The sequence below is a fragment of the Hydractinia symbiolongicarpus genome, chromosome 9 (genome assembly GCF_029227915.1).
Source record: "Hydractinia symbiolongicarpus strain clone_291-10 chromosome 9, HSymV2.1, whole genome shotgun sequence".
In the NCBI taxonomy this organism is placed as follows: Eukaryota; Metazoa; Cnidaria; class Hydrozoa; order Anthoathecata; family Hydractiniidae; genus Hydractinia; species Hydractinia symbiolongicarpus.
The window spans coordinates 3,302,447-3,324,757 of record NC_079883.1 but is presented as its reverse complement, the minus strand read 5'-3'; the positions used below and the strand labels follow the sequence as shown (position 1 = coordinate 3,324,757).

The 22,311-nt window shown below is 33.5% G+C and overlaps 1 protein-coding gene across 1 annotated transcript; it reads right to left on the bottom strand.

Moving 5' to 3' along the window:
* Positions 1-18: 18 nt before the first annotated feature.
* On the bottom strand, positions 19-22,051 carry LOC130656537 (uncharacterized). Its single transcript, XM_057459414.1, has 16 exons — positions 21,209-22,051; positions 15,845-17,057; positions 15,345-15,516; positions 11,710-11,798; positions 9,937-10,188; positions 9,597-9,769; positions 9,357-9,493; positions 7,677-7,779; positions 5,965-6,976; positions 5,268-5,402; positions 4,301-4,495; positions 3,578-3,664; positions 2,309-2,413; positions 1,472-1,615; positions 552-605; positions 19-275 (listed from the first exon to the last, which is right to left on the bottom strand). Exons 1-16 carry the CDS (start codon positions 21,853-21,855, stop codon positions 153-155), a joined length of 4,641 nt encoding a protein of 1,546 aa, XP_057315397.1. The 5' UTR covers positions 21,856-22,051; the 3' UTR covers positions 19-152.
* Positions 22,052-22,311: the final 260 nt, after the last annotated feature.

Below are 22,311 nucleotides of genomic sequence, written 5' to 3'. Positions count from 1 at the left end.
GTGAGTGAAGAAAAAAAATACTACTTTTCATTTATTTTCAATTTAAAGAAACTCTTAGACTATCATTTTACAAAACTCTACAAGTGTTTAAAAATAAACAAATCTTAAAAATAGAATAAGTTAACCACGAAAATCATTCTGTAAGCAGGGTGTTACGAGAAAGCGAATCCTTCGCAACCATGACGAATTGCAATCAATAGTTTTTCTTTGAATATTTCTTCACTTGAGTACACTGGCAAAGATAGCAAGTTGAAGCACGTTGATGCATGTGGTAACTAAAAGTTATAGATTAAAAGAACATGGTAAAAAATAGTACGTAACAGGAAGTTTACCGCTTTTGGGGATTCCCTCTTAATGGTTTGTTTTTCCTCCCCTTCCAATTGCAACTAAGTTCTATACAGAATTGTTTTAACTTGCTTGCTGACTAAATAAACAAATACATGGGAGAGCGCCATTGGAACTCGATCACAAGACGAATACTTTAAATAACAACTGGGGACCCCTCTTACCTATCAGCAGAAGATTGTTGTTAAAAACCTGAAAGCACTAACCTTATCTTTTTCACTGGTACTACCGATGGTGAACAGAGTTGGACCTCCTAATCCCTGAGAATATTAAAAATAGGGTGTCAATTAGTTGAATATACACAGTAACATGGATTTTCTATCAATAAAAAAATATAAAATTTCTTCTGTTTTGCTTTCAAAATCCTGAATTTTTTTTTGAAATTTTTCTTAATTTTCGAAAAGATGAGGAAACCCGTATCAAATATCTCCTGTTTTGAAAAGACTAAAAAACCTAAAAAATAACTTCGTTAAAGAAAGGAAATATCTTTTGAAATTCGTAGCTCAATATTAAACTATATTCACGAGAGAAACTTTCGCGAATTTCTTTTTTTGGCCTTTTTCGTGAAACTTTCAAAAATGGCCATTCGCAAGTTTATTCAGTACAAACTTTCTAAATTGTCGATTCGCGAAAGTTTATCCACTAAAATTTAAAAAAAATGCTGGTTAAAAGTTATTTCTTGACTCGCCCTCCCTCGGCTTGCCCTCCCGATACAACTGGCGCTGGGAACGAGATTGGAATAAACTTGAAATAAACAAAAGCGATGAAGTTTCAAATGTATGTATGGCTTATAACCGAGTTATTGGCGAAAAAGACGATGGCGACGACGATGCGTGGGAGCCGGAAGAAGACGAGCCTAAAAATGTGTTTGATCTGTTTGTGATTTTGACGATGAACCTAATTTGCAAATAGAAGTTTTTAAATACTATTAGAAAGAAAATTACATCGTTAAAAAACACCTTTCTATCATAAGAAACATAGGCCACTTCTTTTGTAAGAACATAAAAAATCACCAATCGCGAAAGTTTATCTCGCCAAAGAAAATTTTTTAATCTGTAGATTCGCGAAAATTTATTTATTGACGATATAAATTATTAAACGGTTCATTAAAACGAAACTTACGTACCCGCATTTGTTTGAAACCACCCATGGGCACACAAGGTGAACCCGTGGTAAACTTCAACAAAAGCGATTTTTCTTCATCTTTCAGATTTTCAACAATTTTCCAAAACCATGTAATAACTGGATCGCTTAATGTCCAAGTTGCATACTAAAACAATAAGTTTAACATTTATTACCAATAAAACCCGAAAACAAAACAAACTATATTGCATTCCAACGCTGTTTCAAGATTTTCGCAACAACAGCAAAAAAATGGTTGTTTCCACCAAAAGCTTTCCGCCTAATAGCTAATTGAAATTCAACAGATAATGTCAAATACATGTCGCCCTTGAGCTAGCCAGTGTGCTGGGGTCCGCTTTTATACGAGCGGCTAAGATCTTCGAGTTTTCTATTCACCATGCATCGTATGGCAGAAATTGTTGCTCTGGCTACAAAAATCTTAATGCACTAAGTGATATTTATTTAACCAGCAGTCCTCTAAAACCCAAGCTATCGTTGATAATGTGATTTTTTATAACTTTATATAACATAACTTTATTATCATTACAATAGTAAACTTTCTTCATAAACTCCTTTTGCAATAATCTTGTTGGCGCACATCATTATCTAACTAAAGAAAGGCGTTTAACGACTTTTACAAAACTCGCCCGTTCTTTTTATACCGCATGGTGTACGTCTCGATACTTTCAGTATATTTTTGTGTGACGGACGGACTTATACGAGTATTAAAATGTAGATGTGCTATTTGAAAGGAAGCCATGTGTAGAGCGGAAATACGAAACAAACAAACAAAACCAAAAACAAATAAACCAACAAGCACAAAAAAAACAAAACACCATACCTGAGTATTAGCCTTCCAGTCAGCTACATCGATTTTGTTTACACCATTCAATAGGAGAGCAAATTCGTCTGCGTTAAAGATGCTGATGACGTCACGACGAATACACTGTAATGCAAGAATAAAAAAAACTACATGTTTATAATTTCACATGTGGAGAAATCTACTTAGATATATAAATCAAATATATATGGAGGTTTTATGAAGGTTATAAGAAGATTTTTAAACATTATCCACTTTGTGCGTTGCACCCTTTTGGTATTATTATACAAAAAATGTAAACATGAACATCAAAGCGAGAAACTTCATATTTTCAAGACAAATAATTATTAGAAATTGAAAAAGGCGCCTAAACTAGGAAAAGCCTAAAAAAGTTTTTAAATTAAAAGGATTCCCAAATAATTTTTAAAAAACTTGATTTGCTAAAAAATTAATGGCAAATATCGTTTTTTATAAATTAATATTCGAACGCAAATGTGTCCTACAAGAATGGAAATTAATGCCTCTCTGAGCACCGACACGGGAGTAGTCGTGTGTTCGAATCTCATCTTGGTTCCTATTTTTATTTTTTTATTTTTTTTTTTCGCCTGCCAGGATACTCTTAACTAACTTTGTCCCAAATGGTCAATTGCAACGTCACAGATTTAAACTTCGTACCTAAACTCTCAAGTATTTGGAAGTCATCTAAATGACGTTTCAGGCCAAAATTGGTGTTTGTTTTCGACAAAATTTGGCACAGTTAACAAAAAAAGTATGCTGAACATGATGGTGACATCAAAATTTTGATTTCTTGTCGCCTAAATGCCGTTGGTATGTTATTTTTTTTTAATTTGCTTTTCTCACTGAGTGACTTTCTTTTTTTTTTTTTTTTGTTTTGTTTTTTTGGTATGGTTCCGTTCAAGAAAATCTCACAAATCAATTTTGAGAAATAACTGCGTAGTGCGTAACAAATATTATTGCCTATCTGAATAGCAAAATATGTCGTGTCTAACTTCGTAACAGAAATCACAATTTGATAGACTTTTTGTAAACTCTATTTGCGAGGTTGTTTACGTATATCATACGTCTTGTTGCACGTTAATTTCCTGGAATAACGTAATTGTACAATATCTATTCAATGCAATGACGGAAAAAAACATAGATTTTTTGTTTACCGGGAACATTTAAACTATGACGGTATGCGCTGGAAGAGTACAATTGCCTTTTAACTGATCGTTCCACCCTCCCTTTTTCATGAAAGCAAGGTCGTGGGAACTGAAGTTAAAAACTTACCTGATAAAAACCTTTTTTAAATTCTTCAAGCTCAGCAGCAATGGATGTTTCGCATTTAAATAAGGACAAAAGTTTCAGATATTCTTCCTAAACAAAAAAAATAAACACTGTAATTTTATAAAACGTTAGTACGCTAATGTATACCTTCGTCTTCCAAAAATCACAGAGATTTTCCACAATGTGCATAACAGAGATCTTCCACAATGTGCATTACAGAGATCTTCCACAATGTGCATTACAGAGATCTTTCACAATGTGCATTACAGAGATCTTCCACAATGTGCATTACAGAGATCTTCCACAATGTGCATTACAGAGATCTTCTACAATGTGCATTACAAAGATCTTCCATAATTTACATTACAGAGATCTTTCACAATGCACATAACAGAAACATTTAATTCTATATAAAATAAGGCAAAAATTTAAATACACACATGTACACGATATTAAGTTCCTTAAGTTTCAATTTTCACCAATGCAAACAATTTATAAATATGTTCAAAATAGGTTTACATATACACGTTATTTTAAAAAATTGTTTGCAGAAAAGTACATATTTTATCAGAATAATTTTATTAATTTTTCCCCTTAACCAGAGAACAACTATTTGTTTTGCTCCCCCGAGCAAGAAAGAAATTTAAAAATATCAGTCCTCTCCCCCCAGCAGAAATAGTAGAAGATACACGCAACTAAAATATACCCCTAAATAAAATAAGTTACCTTGTTTTCATCTAAGATGATGTCATCTTCTTTATCAGTCAAAGGTATTTCTTCAAGTTGGTCATTCCACGGATTGAGAGTTGTGACAGAGAAAGGTAATTCCAATTCGTTCATTTCATTGTTCTTAATACTTGAGTATAGTTGAGGATCAATTTCTGAAAGCTCTTCAGGATGATTTAAAGGAATACCAACAAGCTAAAATAAACATGTATCTTTAAACACAACAAATGTACCGAAAATCTCTATAATAGTAGCTTGTTGTAATAGTCTGTTACGGAAACACGAAATACGATAATTACAGGACGGGCGACACCGTGGATTATTCCACGGGTTGACAACTAGTTTATTATACTAATAATACCCAATGTCTGTTTAAAATGGTAGCCGAATCGCTACTTTTGAATATATGACGACCGGAATGTGTTCGACAGGCGAACGACCAGACCATATAATAAAACCTGACTTTCCGTCCTAACCGAACTTCCGTCTTAACCTGACTTTCAGTCTTAACCTGACTTTTCGTCTTAACCCTACTTTCCGTCTCAAAGATGATAGGTGCGAGTAGTGGCTGGAATTAATTATTCTTTTAGGATATGCAGGATATACCAGCTAAATTTTGAATTTTTTTATACTTTAACATGCAAAGGATGTAAGGTAGACCTTTTTTTTAAAAAAAAAAGTTCAGACGTTTGGATTCGTAAATAATTCTTCCGCAAATATATAGAGTGGGAGTAAATCAAAATATCGTTGCTGGTGCCACAGAAAAGGGATGCCTAAGTCTCATAGAGTGGTGGAACCATGAAAACTGAATAAAGAAATAGCAAAAACAAAAAATTTAAATACTTAACCTAAAAACTTACTTAAATATTTAAAACACTTAAAAATAGGTTTAAGTTGCACAGGCACAGGAGTTATATAGTTTTACTTAACCAGCCATCTTAAAATAAATGCAACACAAAACACTAACCTGTTTTATAACTGCTTTCGAAAGTTGAATCCTGATGTTAATATCTGGATTCAATATAACTTGTGCAACAAAATGACCAAAGAAGTGAATCGATACAAGTTTATTCTTTAAATCAGTTTGGTAATCTGTGTACAGCTAAAAAGTATTTTGTTATACAAATTGTAAGAAACACATTAGCTATCAAGAGATCATCCTCAGTATCTTCTTCAAAAGTTGGGTTAATTTTTAAGAGCAGGAAAATGTTTTAAAACAACAGTACTAGGGACATTGGATAATGTAAATATTATCATGTCATGAACAAGCGAATTTATTCTAGGCTACGTTTCGACAGCTACTTTTATGTTTACTATTTTCATGTGACATTTTTACCCTACCAAAAGATTCTGTCCACAACCTGAAAATGCTTTTTTTCGAGTGAAAGGAAGAAAACAACCTTTTTCAGGGTGGAGGTTACCTTGAGCTAAACATGGGCATTATAAGGATAAGAGTATTTTCTTCGTTCTAAATGTTCTTGATTTGTGAAGTCTCGATTTTGAATTCTACAGTTACACGTTTTTTTCAATAATCAGACAACAAGAATCTTATTCAATGTATATTATTATTTTTTCGCATTTCAGGGAAATAAGGATAACACAACGAATTCAATAGACGTTTTTCTTGTGAACAGAAGGGTATTATTAATATTGAGATATTGTACCTTGACTGGGGGTTTTTCTTCATTTTTCACTTCGGTTGTTATATTTGATAAAACGTCTTCATTATGGTTTTCCACAATGCTAGGCATTTCTATGATATTGTGTAGTGTAGCAGTCGTTTCAGTATTGGCATTGCCGACTGGAATATTTTCACTAGTAACTAAAATAGTTTCTTCAACAGCCACAACGGGTAGTATGCCATTATCCTCTGTGCTAACCAACACTTCTGGAGCAAAATCAGGAACTGTGGCAAATATATCAGTATTTCCTTGTGCTTCTACAACAGAGGTGTTTGGAGATACATTGTCTCCTGTTGTAATTAATTCTTTTGAGGTACAGATATTAGCTGGTGCATGCAGATCATCCTCGTCTTTTATTTCTATAACAGAAATCTTTAATGGTTTTGATGTATAGCCATCAGCTGCAGCCAGCATATCAACATCACTTATATTTAACATATTGTCTGCGTAACATGCCGTATCGTCTTTAGAGCATGACATTGCTTCTGCATATGGTGAATTATCACCATCAGGAATTGGGACAATGTTACCATCATTCTTATCCACATTAGATTCTGCAGTGGTGATTTCACCATCAGGAAATGGAATTATGTCACCATCGTTCTTATACACAGTAGATTCTGCAGTTGTGATGTCACCATCCGAAAATGGGATTATGTTACAATCAGTTACATCCACAGTAGATTTTTCAGTGGTGATATCACCACTGACAGATGGCATATATTTTGACAAATTAGATGATTCATCTGACATACAACTTGATGTTGCTTTCAGCATGTCACTGTCCAATATGTTAAGTTTACTTTCCATTTTTTCAATAAAAGATAAATGTGAGGGTGTGCTCTCTTCGATGGCACAATTTTTACTGTATGCATTTTTAGTATCTGTATTTAAACCACCACATAGATTTTTATTCTCTTTCTCTTCTTCTTTTATTTCCAAATTTTTTAAGGCTGTCCTCAAGTGGTTCATGAAGTAACTGTTTGCTACTAAACTAAACATAAAATTGGTAAAATAAAATTTCTTATTTCTTACCCAAGTTTATTACATGAAGTTTGATTTTCACAAAAACACTAGTTTGTTAGTTTCAAACTATTTATGATAATTACTATTATTATTATTATTATTATTATTATTATTATTATTATTATTATTATTAATAATATTATTATTATTATTTACACAGGATAGCCTCTTTAGATCCTATTAGTACAGCTATCAACAAGGGTCCTACGAAGGAAGTCCAAGTGCATTTAAAGTTCCCATTTGAGCTACGGAAGGCATGCAAGATCAACAGCTGCTCAGCTAGATAAGCGAGATATCAATCTTATTCTCATGCTAAACGTTAAGCAGAAAAGATCGATTCACAATTTTATAGTCTCTGGCATGACTCGGTTGGGGTTTGAACCCAAGACCTTTTGCACTGGAAGGGAACACTCTACCACAAGGCCATCAGTTGTGTGTTGTTTTTGTGTAAAACATTTACTTGATGCACTTGCATGTCACAATAAAGAAAAAATATTCCATTCTTTGAAGAAATGAAATAATGCAACAAATAATTAAAGACAAAAATAAATAAGTTATAGGCGAGTTAAATTATCTTAAAATTTCCAAATATAAAAAAAATAGTTTAATAAAGAATTAGCATTAAACCTTCCAACAAAAATAAGACTTGCCAAAAGACAACCTCTTACCTGTAATGTTGGTTATCCAATTGAGTCAGTAATTTTTTCTCTGTATCAATTAAACTTTCAACTAAACAAGTGATAAATTCTCTTTTTGGTCCCAAACAACTTCCTAAAACACAAACAAAATAATTTTAAGATGGAAAATGAGAAAATTACATATGTGACTGCACTTCGAAAAGCAATAAAACAAAGAAATTGTATACTAACAGAACTTTTAGTATAAGTCTTTCCATGATAATTTTATGTAATATTATGTTAACATCATACATGTAATAATAAAAGACGTTTTTTTAAAAAATTTTGAAATTGAATATGGTTTCAAATTTACATTGTTACAAAAATAGAAAGTGATAAGTTGTTAAACACACTGAATTAGACACCACAACATAATCCTTATTGAAAATGCAAACATATACCTTCATATGCGTAACACCTAATTTCTCTTCACAAATTCAACTTAACTTTCTCTGTTAAAAGCCTCACTCCTAAAATTTCCCCAATAAATGCTTCAACTTAAAGCTGGTTTTAATATAGGATCAATTTTTGGTGGTAACAGGAACAAAATTTTAATTAATATATGTGTCTTATATGTTGTCAAATACTTTTTCTAAGAATAATTAATGAAATTAACTGATCTGCTGGAAATAGTTTAATTTATGACAAAATTGATTATGTCATTTCAAAACTTGTGATGTCATCAATTTTTTTAATGTGAAATTGCGAATAAATAAATAAATAATTAATAGGACTTAAAATTTCAATTTCAATTCCATAGATTTCAGTACCTTTTTCAAGTATATTTTTCAGTTTTTAATTACCATGATTTGAATCAGTTAATAAAATTGGTGAAAAACTTTCTGTCTTTCTACGACTTGAGCCAAATGTTTGGAATCATTTGTGAGTAACTAAACATTTTGATTTTCCACAATTTCCAGTTATTTCAGTATGAGTGGCCACACTGCATAAACATGCGAAGTGGAAAAGGGGAAGGAGGCTTGTGAGTTAACGCTGCTTTAAAAGTAAAGTTTATTAGAAAATAAGCTTAAATGTTTAGGGGTAAGGTTGACCAATTCTTGGCAGCCAAAAAACTCCAAAAGCTCTACTTAAACAGATGTGTGCACAGTTTCTGCAATGTCTCTACTATGAAACAATTAACAGCTCGTGAAGGTCCAGGAAATTGAGAAAATAGGTCATGATGAAGTTCAGTTAATCAGCTAAGAGTTTGATGAATAATGAACTTAAGGATTTAGAAAAAAATATATATATTACAAAAAACATGAAAATTAAAAATACAAAAATTTCCTGATTATCCATAATCCTTCTTTCCCTGATCAAATTTAAGAGTTCCTGATTTCTCTGATTTCACCAGGATTAAGGATTTAGAAAAAAATATATATATTACAAAAAACATGAAAATTAAAAATACAAAAATTTCCTGATTATCCGTAATCCTTCTTTCCCTGATCAAATTTAAGAGTTCCTGATTTCTCTGATTTCGCCAATTTGGTGGCAACCCTGATTATATTTTTTAAAACCAAGTTGAGAATTGATATTCCTCTTTTTTTAAAACTATATGCTGATTTGATTGACATAGGACAAAACTAAGAAATACATAAAAAGCCAACTTACTGTCTCTCAACTTTTAAATTTCTAACCTTACTAAAAACATATATATATATATCATACCTGCTTCCCCTTTGAACTTTACTTTTATGTTGGCAAGATAAAATCCATAATAGGTGTAATGATCTAACGCTGACTGTAGCACGTTTTTGCGATCAACTGTGATATTATAAACCTTTGACATATAAGACAGACAATATCTAAAGAGTAAAACAGGAACAATGTTAAAATACAATTTACCCCTGTATAATGATTGAAAAGTAGAAGAAATGTAGGGTAATGTTTTGGTTAAGCAGAGCATACTTGGTTCTTAACCAGCGCACTTTGTTTTCAAAGTTTAAAATCATCCTCCATGTTTTTGTAAACAAACCACTATCGTTTTCATCAAGAAGTGACATATTTGATGCAATAAAATCATTAAAAATGGTGTAATATGCGTCAATATGCGAGATTGACAGTAGGGTTTCTTGAATTACCTGAAAAATAATTTTAATGACAAGTTAATAGGCCTATACCTATTAGCTGTAGGCACAGATACTTAAATGTGATCAAAGACATAGCGGTTGTAATTTTGATACATTGTAGTTGCTTTAAATTTATGATATATATATGATAGATATTATAGCAAATTAATGAAACAAACCTTAGCATTTTTTCTCCTCATTCCCTCGTCATTATTGTGCAGCAGATTACTTAAGCAAAAAATCTGTTTGGGATCAGCTCTAAACAGTGCGATAACAGAAGATTGGGTTGCTTTAAAGTTAGCGTACAGTAAAGGCGGCCAACCAAACTTGTCAAGACAATTAACACTATGACCATGAGAAATCAACAATTCAATCGATTTTAAATTTCCACTTGCAGCAGCTAGGTGAAGGGGTGTTGTCCAGTCTTTGTCCTATGATAAGAGGAAAAATTGAAGATGCAAACTTTTGCAAACTTTTGAACCACATAACATGGCTATGTTAGAAATTTATGAATGTTAGCAAAGATTAGAAAAAATTTTAAGTGGCAAAAGCAAACAACAATATGCCAACATTAAGGCAAAAAATGTTCATAGTAATAAAATTGCAGATAAATTTGTAAACATAGCTTTTGCATTAATTTTTTTGCAGGAATAACATTTTGTGGATCACGTATCTTTAATATTTACCAAATTTCTTATTATCTAGCTCGTAGAGACTAGATGTTAATAGGGAGATGAGGCGTCTGTACTACAATGGGATTTTTCACTGATTTTGAGCGCCTCCCTTGTTGACCTAGGTTTCTTCACCTGGGTCAATTTGATTTTTGTTAGGATTTTGTTGGAAAATCAAATATTTTTCATTCCTAGGCTTAACAATCTGTTTCCTGAAATATAAAGCAAAAAAATAAGAAAAGGTGAAAAAAAAAAATTATAGTCACTTCCAACTACCCAACCACAGTAGCAGTATTTAAAAGTGTTTATTTTTAAATCATATCAACAAATTTACAACGTTTTTGCACTAAAAGTCGCATGTGTATTGGTTGGATGTTTTACAGCTTGAGCAATAAGAGGGATCAAAGTTAGGTTTAAGAGTAGCACGCGCTAGTCAAGGGAATCTTGTAGTCTAGTTCTGTGATCAAACCCAACTGAACTACACTTAACTTTTTTCAATATGCAAAGAAATGGTTTGTCTAATTGTAATTAGGGAAGAGTAAAAATATGTATAGAAAAGTCCATATAACAATATGGGAGAAAATGTAACGTCATCGGTTTCGATCTGAGGACCATCAACCTTCCAAGTGGGAGCGGTACCATTTAGCGAATTATGCACATGGTGATGAAACTATTTAGACAAGATAGCATACCTGTGGACTTGCAGTCCTAAAGTATCAGTGTAATTCAAAGTCATGGAAGCACAGTAGCACGAGTTGTAAACATTTAATGCAATCTTTGCTTGCTCAAATTGATTATGAATGTCAATGTCTGTGTTTTGTGAGCTAGTTTATGTATATCATACGTCTTGTTTATACTTAATCAAGATTTAAAATAGATTGAAGGAAGAAAGACTGTGTTTTCACAATTTTGTTGTCAGAAATGCATAGCGCTGTTGGAACATCTTCTAACAGTGACTAATCGGTAATATTTTTTCAATGACAACATTGCAGTTCCATAGTGACAATATTCAGTGTATTGGTTTGTATAAAGTAGAGAGATAAGGAAAAATGTTTTAGTTGTTCCTTTTTTGTTTTTCTGCAGAAGTGAACTTTTGCGTTTTTAAAAAATATGAGTAATTGGCAGGAAAAAACTTCTATGGTTGGCCAATTTTGGTGTGTTCTATGGAAAAAACGTTTGCGAAAATCGAAGTTATAATGCAAATGCTTTTACTGCTAAGGTATCTTTAGGTAAATGTGTTTCTTCCCTTTAAGTGCAGATTAGAGTAAGTATAATTCTGACCTGTGTATGAATTGATGCACCATTGAGAAGGAGAAGCGCTACACTGTCATCTTTGCCAAGTTCACAGGCATACATCAGTGGTGAAAACCCTATCATAATGTTTACATAAATATAATTATATCAAAATTTATTATCTTTTAAATACACAATAGCATTTTAATTTTTAGTGATGAGTGGCTGTCCTGGTTCAAGCTCAAAATTTTGTGGGTATTTCAAGGCTTTAATCCTTTCGGTATACGCATTGGCAGTGTGACTGCGTATAGAAATCATTAAAATTTCCACGTTGGCAGTGCGCCTGCCAATGAAAAAATCAGCCAATGGAATTGATACGGCTTTTCCCAGACTACAAAGCAAAATATGTTCCGAAACTAGAATAAATTTCCGAATCAGGGAAAAAACCCGTTTGTTCATAGCATTGTTCTTTCAAAAATAATCACTTTTCAATATCCCTGAAAGCCATGTTCATGAATCCGAAGATGTACTGCAGTCAAAAGAAAATCAGACTATAACCACAGCTCCACCAGGTGTTCCTCTTGAACAAGAGGAAACTTCTGCTGATGGTGAAAAAGAAAGACATTCTGAAAACAATGATACTGATACTGAAGCTGGTAGCCCTAACAGTGAAGAGGAACTGCTGATTAACCTTTCAAAGAGGCCCCATGTTGGAAGAGCCCAGCAAGACTTCACGGAGCTGCTGCTGCAAGAAGAGGACTCGGGCATGCTGGAAGAGTAAGGACACGAGGTGGACATGTTGCTGCTGCTAGAGCAATCAGAATTCGTGGAGGACGAATAGGACCCAGAAGGAGAGGCAGACTGAGAGGCACCGCAGTGGCCGGTTAAATACCACGTAACTTAGCAGCTAATCATCAGAATCAACGCCACCCAATAGCACACTGGAAAGAAGTTGCCGAAGAAGAATTTGTAAATCTAAAAGATTTTCCATTTTCAGAAGCTGAGGGACTAAATGTTAGAAATGAATGGAAATGAACCCTTAGATTTTTTGAATCTCTACCTCACAAATGAGTTCTGGGATTTGTTAGTCACCGAGACAAATCGCTTTGCTGCTCAATACTTCGCTACCTGTGACGTAGCATGGGACCCTGTTACTGTAGCGGAAATAAGAAAATTTCTTGCTATTGTTTTGCTTTTTGAGGTGGTACATAAACCTTCTGTAAAAATATATTGGGTAAACGATGAATACTCGAATACATCTATTTTCGCCAAAACGATGAAACGAGATCGCTTCTACTTCATCCAGCGTTTTTTACACTTTAACAACAATGAAGATCCAGAGTACGACAAAGATGATGAAAATAGAGACAGGTTGCATAACATAAGACCATTGATTGACTTACTTCAAATGAGATACAAAAGTGTTTAAACCCCTGGTCAGTGTCTGTCTGTTGACGAATCACTTGTCCTCTTCAAAGGTTGCCTGCATTTCCGGCAGTATATAAAAACAAAGCGGGCCCGCTTTGGTATAAAGATCTACGAACTGTGCACCTCTGATGGAGTTACGCTTGATTTCCTTATATATTGCGGGAAGGGAATGTTCAAAGATGATGACCCTAACGGAGACATGCCTACCACTGAGAGAATTCCAGCCGTCCTGATGCACCAGTTCCTTGGAAAAGAATATATTTTATACACTGACAACTTCTACACAAGCCTGTCACTTGCCTCATATTTTCTTGAGAACAAAACGCATCTGGTAGGTACCAGTAGATCAAACAGGTACAACTATTCTAAAGACATTGTTCCTGTAAACCTATAAAAAGGAAGTGCATCATTCTATTGTCAAAAGGAAGACACAATGGTTGCTGTCAAATATCGGTCTTCAAAAGATAAAGCTGGTGGAAAGCAAAAGGTTGTCTTTATGCTTACCACATGCCATCAACCTACAATGGAACCAGTGAAACGAGATACTGAGACTGTAAAAAGCCAACTGCCATTAAATCATACAACCAACATATGTGAGGTGTCGACAGAGTGGATCAGCAATTGCACAATCTTCAAACACTCAGAAAGTCTTATAAGTGGTACTGTAAAATTGCATTGCAGTTGATTATGCAGACCATTCTAAATGCTCACAAAATTCATGCCAAAAAAAGCGGATCAACAATGTCGTTTTTAGAATTTGTTGTAGAAGTGATAAAATCTCTATCAACTGGCACTCCTGAAGAACAAGAGAACTTTAGGGTCCCAGTCGCAGAAAACCAGGCTAGGTTGCCATTGAGAACTACTTTTTCGGGACAGTTATTGCCCTTCAAAACCAGAACTTCACCCTGAGAACTGTTTTAGAATATACCATATATAAGCTTCATTACAGCGCTGAAGATTAGTAATTTTTGTCCTATGAACAATATATACTAATTTTTTATGATTTTTTTTTCTTACTAACGAGTAACATTTATTTGGTTTTTTAAGTATGAGGAATCAAATTCAGCAAACTTTTTCCGAGACTTTTTCTTTTGTTTTGCTTGTTACCGCAGATTTTTATTCAAATTCAAGTTCACTAAAACCGTCATATCTTGTGTTTACCTTAAAACTTTTTAACCATTTTTTGCAGTAGGTCACTCTTAAAATTAGGTACATGGATTCAGGCATATTTACAACTTTATTTGAAGTAATATATCTTTTAAGCTTGAACAAAACGAAAAGTTACACTTTTTAAAAAAAAAAATTATCCGCCGTTATGGATTTTTGGTCCAGATGGAGTGCATGAAATTTTCTTTTTTTCCATTTTCCGCTAAGTTTTTTCAGAAAAAAAGGTTGAAAATTTCAATATGATTGCATTAGATGTAGTTTTAAAATAATAGGTTTTTACTCTCGGAAATAGGGGAATTCTTGCTCCGTACCGAAAGGGTTAAAGACGCATGTGATTCCATTTTGATATTTTGCTAGCTTTACACCTTTCTATTTTTACAGCTTTATGGAGATATCAGTCCTTTTTTCATGACATTAAGTAATCTTAACCAGAATGCAATCTCCCAAAATATCAAAATTTTACAATACTAGAAGCTTTGCTTATCTTTGATTTATATTATAATTTTCTTTGAAGCTTCTTCAATAGGCTTGTTTAAACTTGTGGCTGTGTAATAAATATTTTAGTTAAACTTAAGCTTTATACAATTATATTTTTGATTTTGATAAGTTTGATAAGTTTTAATTTTTAAAAAAAATATAAAACCCACATGTAATGAAGTTTTTAATTATCTAAATTTGAAGGTAAAGCCTAGTAGTTCACACTTTCTTATATAGTCTCTTGTGCTTCGGATTCATAAGATAATTTTTTTTTATAAATTACCATAAGAATGCAGTTTTATTTGGTTTTGTCTCAAACAGCTTACAATTCCGAGAGGTCTTTTTCACGCTTCAATTTTTTTGAATCGAAAATTTGAAATATTTTTAGCAACAGCAAAATTTGGCCACTGTATTTTAGGTAGCTATAAGCTATTCTAAACAGCAGAAAAATATGTCTCTACAGTTCACAGATATTATATTCCATAAAATTGGTTAGTATAGTACCTGCAGTCATATCTATCCACAATGTATTCGTTTGGGTCACAAAATATTCATGGCAGCAAATGCTGCATTTTCCAAACAATTTATCTTCACAGAAAAGAAAAACTTACCATTACAATCAACTTTGTTTATAAAATGCTTAAAATGTGGTAAAACTTGCGCTAAACATCTTGTGGAGTGTTGTACAGCAAAATGCAGAAAAGTTACGCCTTCTTCCAATGGGAACTCAATAACAGACAGATCTTGTTGGTTAGATAAAACTTCAAGAAATAATTTTACAGCCTATGGAAAGATAAAATATGCTTGCTTTCTTACATTTTTCTTTTATATAACAATTCATTTTTGGGGTGAAACCTTGTAAGAACAACAAGAACTCTTTGTACTCCTTGAGTTGCTTATCTGGTTGCTTGGCACCCAATAAATTTTTGGTTTGCTTTGATTCTGACATTTATGTTTCTAACAAGGTATAGTGCTGCTAAAACAATAATACGTTTTTCAGAATATTATGGCTGTTAAATCTAACAGATGCTAAAAAGCTTTTTACTTGAGACAGAGTCTTAGAAATTGGGTTGCTTACAAATAATATCGTGTGATTTAGGAAAAAACAAACCTGGGGTAAATCATTAACCAAAGCCATTAACAATGGTGTGTGATGTCCTTTATCTGTTTGTAAGAGCAAGCTTAAAAACATTTTCTTGTTGAACTCTTTTATTGCTGTTATGCACAAATTTATACTGTTTTCTAACTCACTTCTCATCTCAGAAGTAATCTCATCATTGTGCATGACCGATACAACTAAATGTAATAAGTTACAGCCTTGCAGGGCTTTTTTTAAACTCCTCATAAATATTTCCATATTTGTGTTTTCAAGCAAAGTCTTTAAACACTGGGGAAATTTATGAAGTGCTGCATATGCAAGTGGAGTAAATCCAAGAGAGTCTGTGATGTTACAATCCGCATCATGTTTTATTAATAGATTTACCATTGGTAGAAATCCTTTCATGGCAGCAATGTGTAAAGCTGTGTAATCGTTTTCGTCCCGTAGATTTTTATAGTGCTTGTGTTTGATTAATAAACCAGAAACAGATTCTATATCATTTATAGTAACACATTCATATAAGCGTTTTTCTTCCTTTGAAAGGCTAAAGTTTGTTTCAGTAGTATCGTCATCATCACTTAATGCATTTTTTAGTCTTGATTTCTTTGATCTTTTTCTCCTTCTTATATTAGTTGCAGGAGGTCCTGCATTTCTAAAAGATTTCAGAAGGTCACTTAAAGAATTAGACCAATGCTCTTTATCACTATCATTTTCTTCCGATTCATCATCAACAATAAAATTTTCATCTGATGTATTTTCTTGAAGGTAACTAAAGGTTAACTGGTTAGGCGAACTATACATTTGTTTTTCAGTCTCACGTTGTTCAATAGGAAGATTCCCAACAGCTCTTAATTGCTTGAGTTTTTGCAAAGCAACTAGGTTTTTTTTTACTTTGACACGACTTAAAGATGGTCTCCTTATTGCAAATTCTTCGTTGTCATTATTATGAGATATTTCATGATCTTGGCTTTCTTCATCAGAACTAATAATTCTGTTTCTTTTCGTTTTATGTGAATATCCATGACTAGGGTCATCATCTCCTGAACTATCACTGAAAACCTCCTTTTGTCTTTTAACATTTCCTTTTTTCTTTGAATTTTTCAACTTCTTCGATTTTCTTTTCACATAATGTTCTTCCTCCACATCGCTGTCATCAATGAAGTCATACTCGGAATTCCAATCTTCCTCAAGGTCATATACAGTTTCTGTGTTGTAACTGTGTGTTCTAGATAGATAGACAGATGTGTATATTTTACATGGCTAGCCTCACAAATATCGAGGGATATACCCTCTCTATTATTTCCAGGAGGGGCTATGGCTTAGATGGAGAGTCCTAGAGTATTTAATGCTCATTTTGAGCTACGCAGACCCAATTAGTAGGGCCCACGCTCTACTAGACAACTCTCGGCAACATCCAACGGCCCACACAGTGTGCCATCTCCCCAATTTCCCTCACATGGCTTGGGTTAACCCGGGGCTATGGTAACATTCACTCGCCCATGTTGAATCGCCGTCAAGAGGAATCGAACCCCGGTCTCCCGCACAGAGTACGAAAGCTATAACCACTAATCTACGGCGCCACATAAAATAAACTCACTGATGGGGCCATAAGGGTTTTGCTTTTTTGTCAGAGGTGGGCAAGAAAATCAAAAGCAAACAGCTTTCAAATAAAGTGTGAACATTGCTGATTTTTGTAAACTTTCAAGACTGAACATCGCCTTATTTTGTGATAAACACGTGGTGACATTTAATTTATCAATTAACATTTGAGACATGCCCTTTCAAAGAAAATAAATATATACATACACATAAATAAACACTGGGTGTTACATACTTAGCCAACTATTATAATAGATAAGCCTAGAGAAAAATCCACTTGGGCAGAAGAAAATGGAAATGATGCATCATTTAAATTTTAATGAAGTAGGCAATGACCTGTCAATACATAAAAATTTCTTTTTAGAAATGTGTTTATGCATTGCCTCTATTGTCTAGTTTAACACATAAATGTGTACGATTATACTTTCAAAGAACGATTGAAGAGATATTAGGGTTAAAAGATTTCTTTTAATGACATCATCAACCCCCTTTTTGAAATCAGGTGGATTTACCCAGTTTCAGGAAATCGGACTTATTTTGGGCCCAGGTGGTCCCCAGTTACCCACACAGTTATTTTCAACATTTTCAGAGTTATTTTACCTTCACGTTAAAAGCGCAATGCAATGGCTTAACTAATTTTCTTTTAATGTATTGCGGCCAATATGCTTTATTTATGTGATTACGTGATGTTAAAATGATAACTTTGCCGTTAAACAAATGAGATGAAAAACATCCTTTTTGTAAAAATTACACACAAAATTAGCTTAAGTCAATATTGCTTACTAGTCAATTGCCCGTACTTCTTATACTGCATTGCATGCATCTCACTACTTGCGCAGCTAGGCTACCATTTTGCGTGACAAACAGACAGACAGAACGACAGGTGTATAAAGGTATTATTTTATAGATAACACCAATTGTGCTTTTAGTCAAAGACTAAAATGTTGGCTAGAAGTACAGAAGTGAAATTTTCAACAATTTTCAGGATAATAAGCAAAAATTTTTATGCATTATGGTGCATTAAGATTAGGAGAGATAAAAAAAGAGATAAATGAGATAGTCATAGCATCAAGTCACCACTTATTAACTTATCATACAAAAATTTGGTCCAATAAGCAGATGGTTACATCGAATTTTAAAATGGTTACTTTGTGCTTTAATATTTTTAGTATTAAAATTTTTCACATTTTTTCCTATTTCATCCATGCCAACACATTTTCATCTCATTCCTATCATCCTCGATCAGTCCAGCACACTTTTAAAACATTTTCATTTGTATATATAATACACTACTAGAAATATTTATACCTATCCAACATATATTAAAAAAAATATTTCCTTAATGGTTCATTTGGATTTTTATTTATGATTTGTGATTACAGTGAACCAGACTACTTGTGAGTTTTATTTAATTTAGATAGGTAGGTTCGGATACAGAAAAAAACAAATGGTCGTAGTATGTTGTATTATTATCATTATTGGAAAGCCACTACAATTCCTAATAGAACTGCTATTAATGAGGGTCCTGTCAAGGGGGTCCTAGAGCATTTAAAGCTTCCATTTGAGATACGGAAGGCATGCAAGCACAACAATCGCTTAACTAGACAACTGCCTAAATATAAATCCTATTCTCATGCTGAACGCTAAGCAGAAAGGATCGATTCACACTTTCATAGTATTTGGCATGAAACGGTCGTTGTTTGAATTAAAGACCTTCCGCACTGAACACTACACAAATCAAGAGATATGCATTCTAACATTTCACTTATACCTCACCTGCTCTATACTTCAACATTTAGAAGTAAAACTTAATATGTAATGGTAATGCGCACAACAAATATTCTTAATGAAATTTGGTTTAATTTTATATATTTTTTAAATCGATGAAATTTTTTCTCTTTTACTATGACTTGTTGTTCTTGTATTTTAATACAAGATTATATGAAAAAGATTATATGAAAAGTGACTGTCAGGTTTATAAAATGCACGACACAATCTCAAAGCTAGTTCTTGGCGAGGGTTGTGATTTTCTCTATTTGAAAGTGTTGCAATGATTATCACCCCTTTTGAAGCAATGCAACAAACCAATGCAAACTTCGGCAAAGTAATCAAAGAATAAATCATCATCATCATCATCATCATTCTCGGCTTAACGTCCGTTTTCCATGCTAGCATGGGTTGGATGGGGTATATTAATGACCCTCTTCCAATCTGATCTAGACTGTGTTAGATCTAAACTCAACTTCCTCTGTATCACGTCTGTCCTTATAACCTCCTGCCAAGTTCTCTCAGTCTGCCTCTGGGATTTGCCCCAGGAACTATCAAGTCTCTACACTTTCTTACCCAATTATCCCCCTCCATTCTTTCCAAGTGCCCCAACCAATTCAATCTTCTTACCTGGATAACATCTTTAATTCTACGGATACTTAGCCTGCTTCTTAGCTCATCTGAACTCTTTCTGTCTCTCTGACTGGCATTACACATCCACCTAACCATTCTCATATCATTCCTTTCTAAACCGTCAAGATCTTCCTACTTCACTGCCATGTCTCACCACCGTACAACATAACACTTCTTACACAGGCCTCATACAACCTACCTTTTAACTCAATTGACAAGACTATGCTAGTCAACAAAGGAAGTACCTCTCTGAACTTTTTCCAAGCAGAACCTATCCTGCAAGTAACACTTCTTCCAACACCCCCTTCACTGCCCAACATATCACCTAAGTAACAGAAATTATCAATTATCTCTAACGAGCCATAGTTGTACTTCATTGAAGCTGGAAATACTTCATTCTCTATAATCTCACCTTTGCAACGCTTACATACAAACTGAATGTCAGCTCTTAACCTTCCACTAATACTACTGCACTTCTTATGTACCCAATGCTTGCAAGTCTGACAAAAAATTGAGTTACTACCAACCCCTTTCTTGCAAACTCCACAAGGCCACCTTCCAACTACAAGGTCACACTTGGCTGCAATGCTACTAATCATGACTTTAGACTTTTCTGTGTTCACCCTTAGCCCTTTCTCTTCTAGTCCTTTCTTCCACTTCTCAAACTTTTCAACTAATTCTTCCATCAACTCTGCTATGAGAACCAAATCATCTGCATACAATAACTCCCATGGACAACCTGTTCTGAACTCCATCGACAGTGCTTCTAAGACTAGAACAAACAACATAGGACTAAGTACAGAACCCTGATGTACACCAACATTTACACTAAATTCATAACTAAGTGAATCGTTAATCCTGACATGACTTCTAGCATTGTTGTACATAGACTGCACCATCGTAACTAGCCACTCATCCACACCTAATTTTCTCATAGCCCACCAAATAAATTTGCGTGGCACTCTATCAAAAGCTTTCTCTAAATCTACAAAGGCAAAATAGAGATTCTTTCTCTTTGCTAAATACTTTTCCTGAAGCTATTTGAGTAAAAATATTAGTGCCATGCCCTGGCAGTACAAATTATGAAATGAAAGTTTTTTCTAACTCATAAGTCTTCACTTAGGCACACTAGAGATAAGGAATGTCATATAGTACAACAAGGAACCGGTAGTTTCAGTTACAGTTTGTAAATCGGGCGGCCAGTAAAACTTCGTAGAAAAACCTGCCAAAATTGGAAGAATTGGCACGTTAAGTTTTATCTTTAGTCAAAGAGGCTGCAAGCACTTTATGTCCCAAAAGGTATCTATAATAAGGCCATATAAGCTAATTTTGAAGGCTGAAAAACATACATAATATATATAATATGTATATACTTACTCTTTCATGAAATTATTTGTTGTTTTTTTCATTTTGAATGATCTTAAATTGATAGATGGACTATTTGTCTTCCAGGGAGAGATTTTATCTAAAATATCACTTTTAACAGGAATTTTTTTGTTGCTTTTTACAACGTCCTTCTCATGTAAACGTGAAGATTTACGTTTAGGTGTACCTTCATTAGTAAAATTTTCATCTTCACTGGTAAATTTAGTACAAGATGTTTCACTTCCAACATTTATCCTAGATGATCTGCGTAAACGCCTTCCTTTAGAACTTTCAGGACTGCATTTTTTACTTCTGGACAAATTATTTAAGTCTTCAACTGTATCACATGAAATACTTTTTCCTTCTCCAGGATCAGCCATTCTGTTATTGCTGTAACCAACATTAAATTCATCGTCTGAGCTGTCTACTATGGAAACCTTTTTTCGTTTATTTTTTATCACAACTTCTTTTGAATCTTCTTCCTCTTGATCTGTTACAACCTTACCTCTAACAGTGTCGTCTTCCTGAATAGGGTTAGTTTCTGCATTACTTTTACCTTCAATTATATCACCTTCATCACTAGAATTATCACAAATCTGCCTTCTTACTCTTTTTTTATTTCGTTTTTCTTTGACATCGTCTTCTTCAGAAGAGCTCATGTTTATTGGAATTGTTCAACAAACATCACTTAGTATTTATAACATCTTTATAGTAAGCATCCGCATATTATTTTTAAAAGCTAGCTATTATTTATGATGTTTATTTGAATTTCTCTTTACTTTTTTGTGACTTAGTTTAGTTTATTTATCTTTGTCTTCCCGCCATAACAGGGCTGGCTTCGGGAAAAACAAGTGCCGGTTATACAAAACGGAGATGCTATAACAGATTAATGAACTTAGTAATCGAAGAAAATAATGTTACATCTAGGTATCTCAATAAATAAGTCATTTATATTTACTTTATATTAATTTTATGCTTTATTGGATTTCTTTTAATGAAAGTTTGAATTACAGCCTATTTTATCTTTTGAGTGTAAACCCCCGGCTGTTCAAAGTGAAAGCTGACTATTTTCTGGGAAAGGGCGCTGCATCCCGGTAAATTTTAGCCCAGTGCTT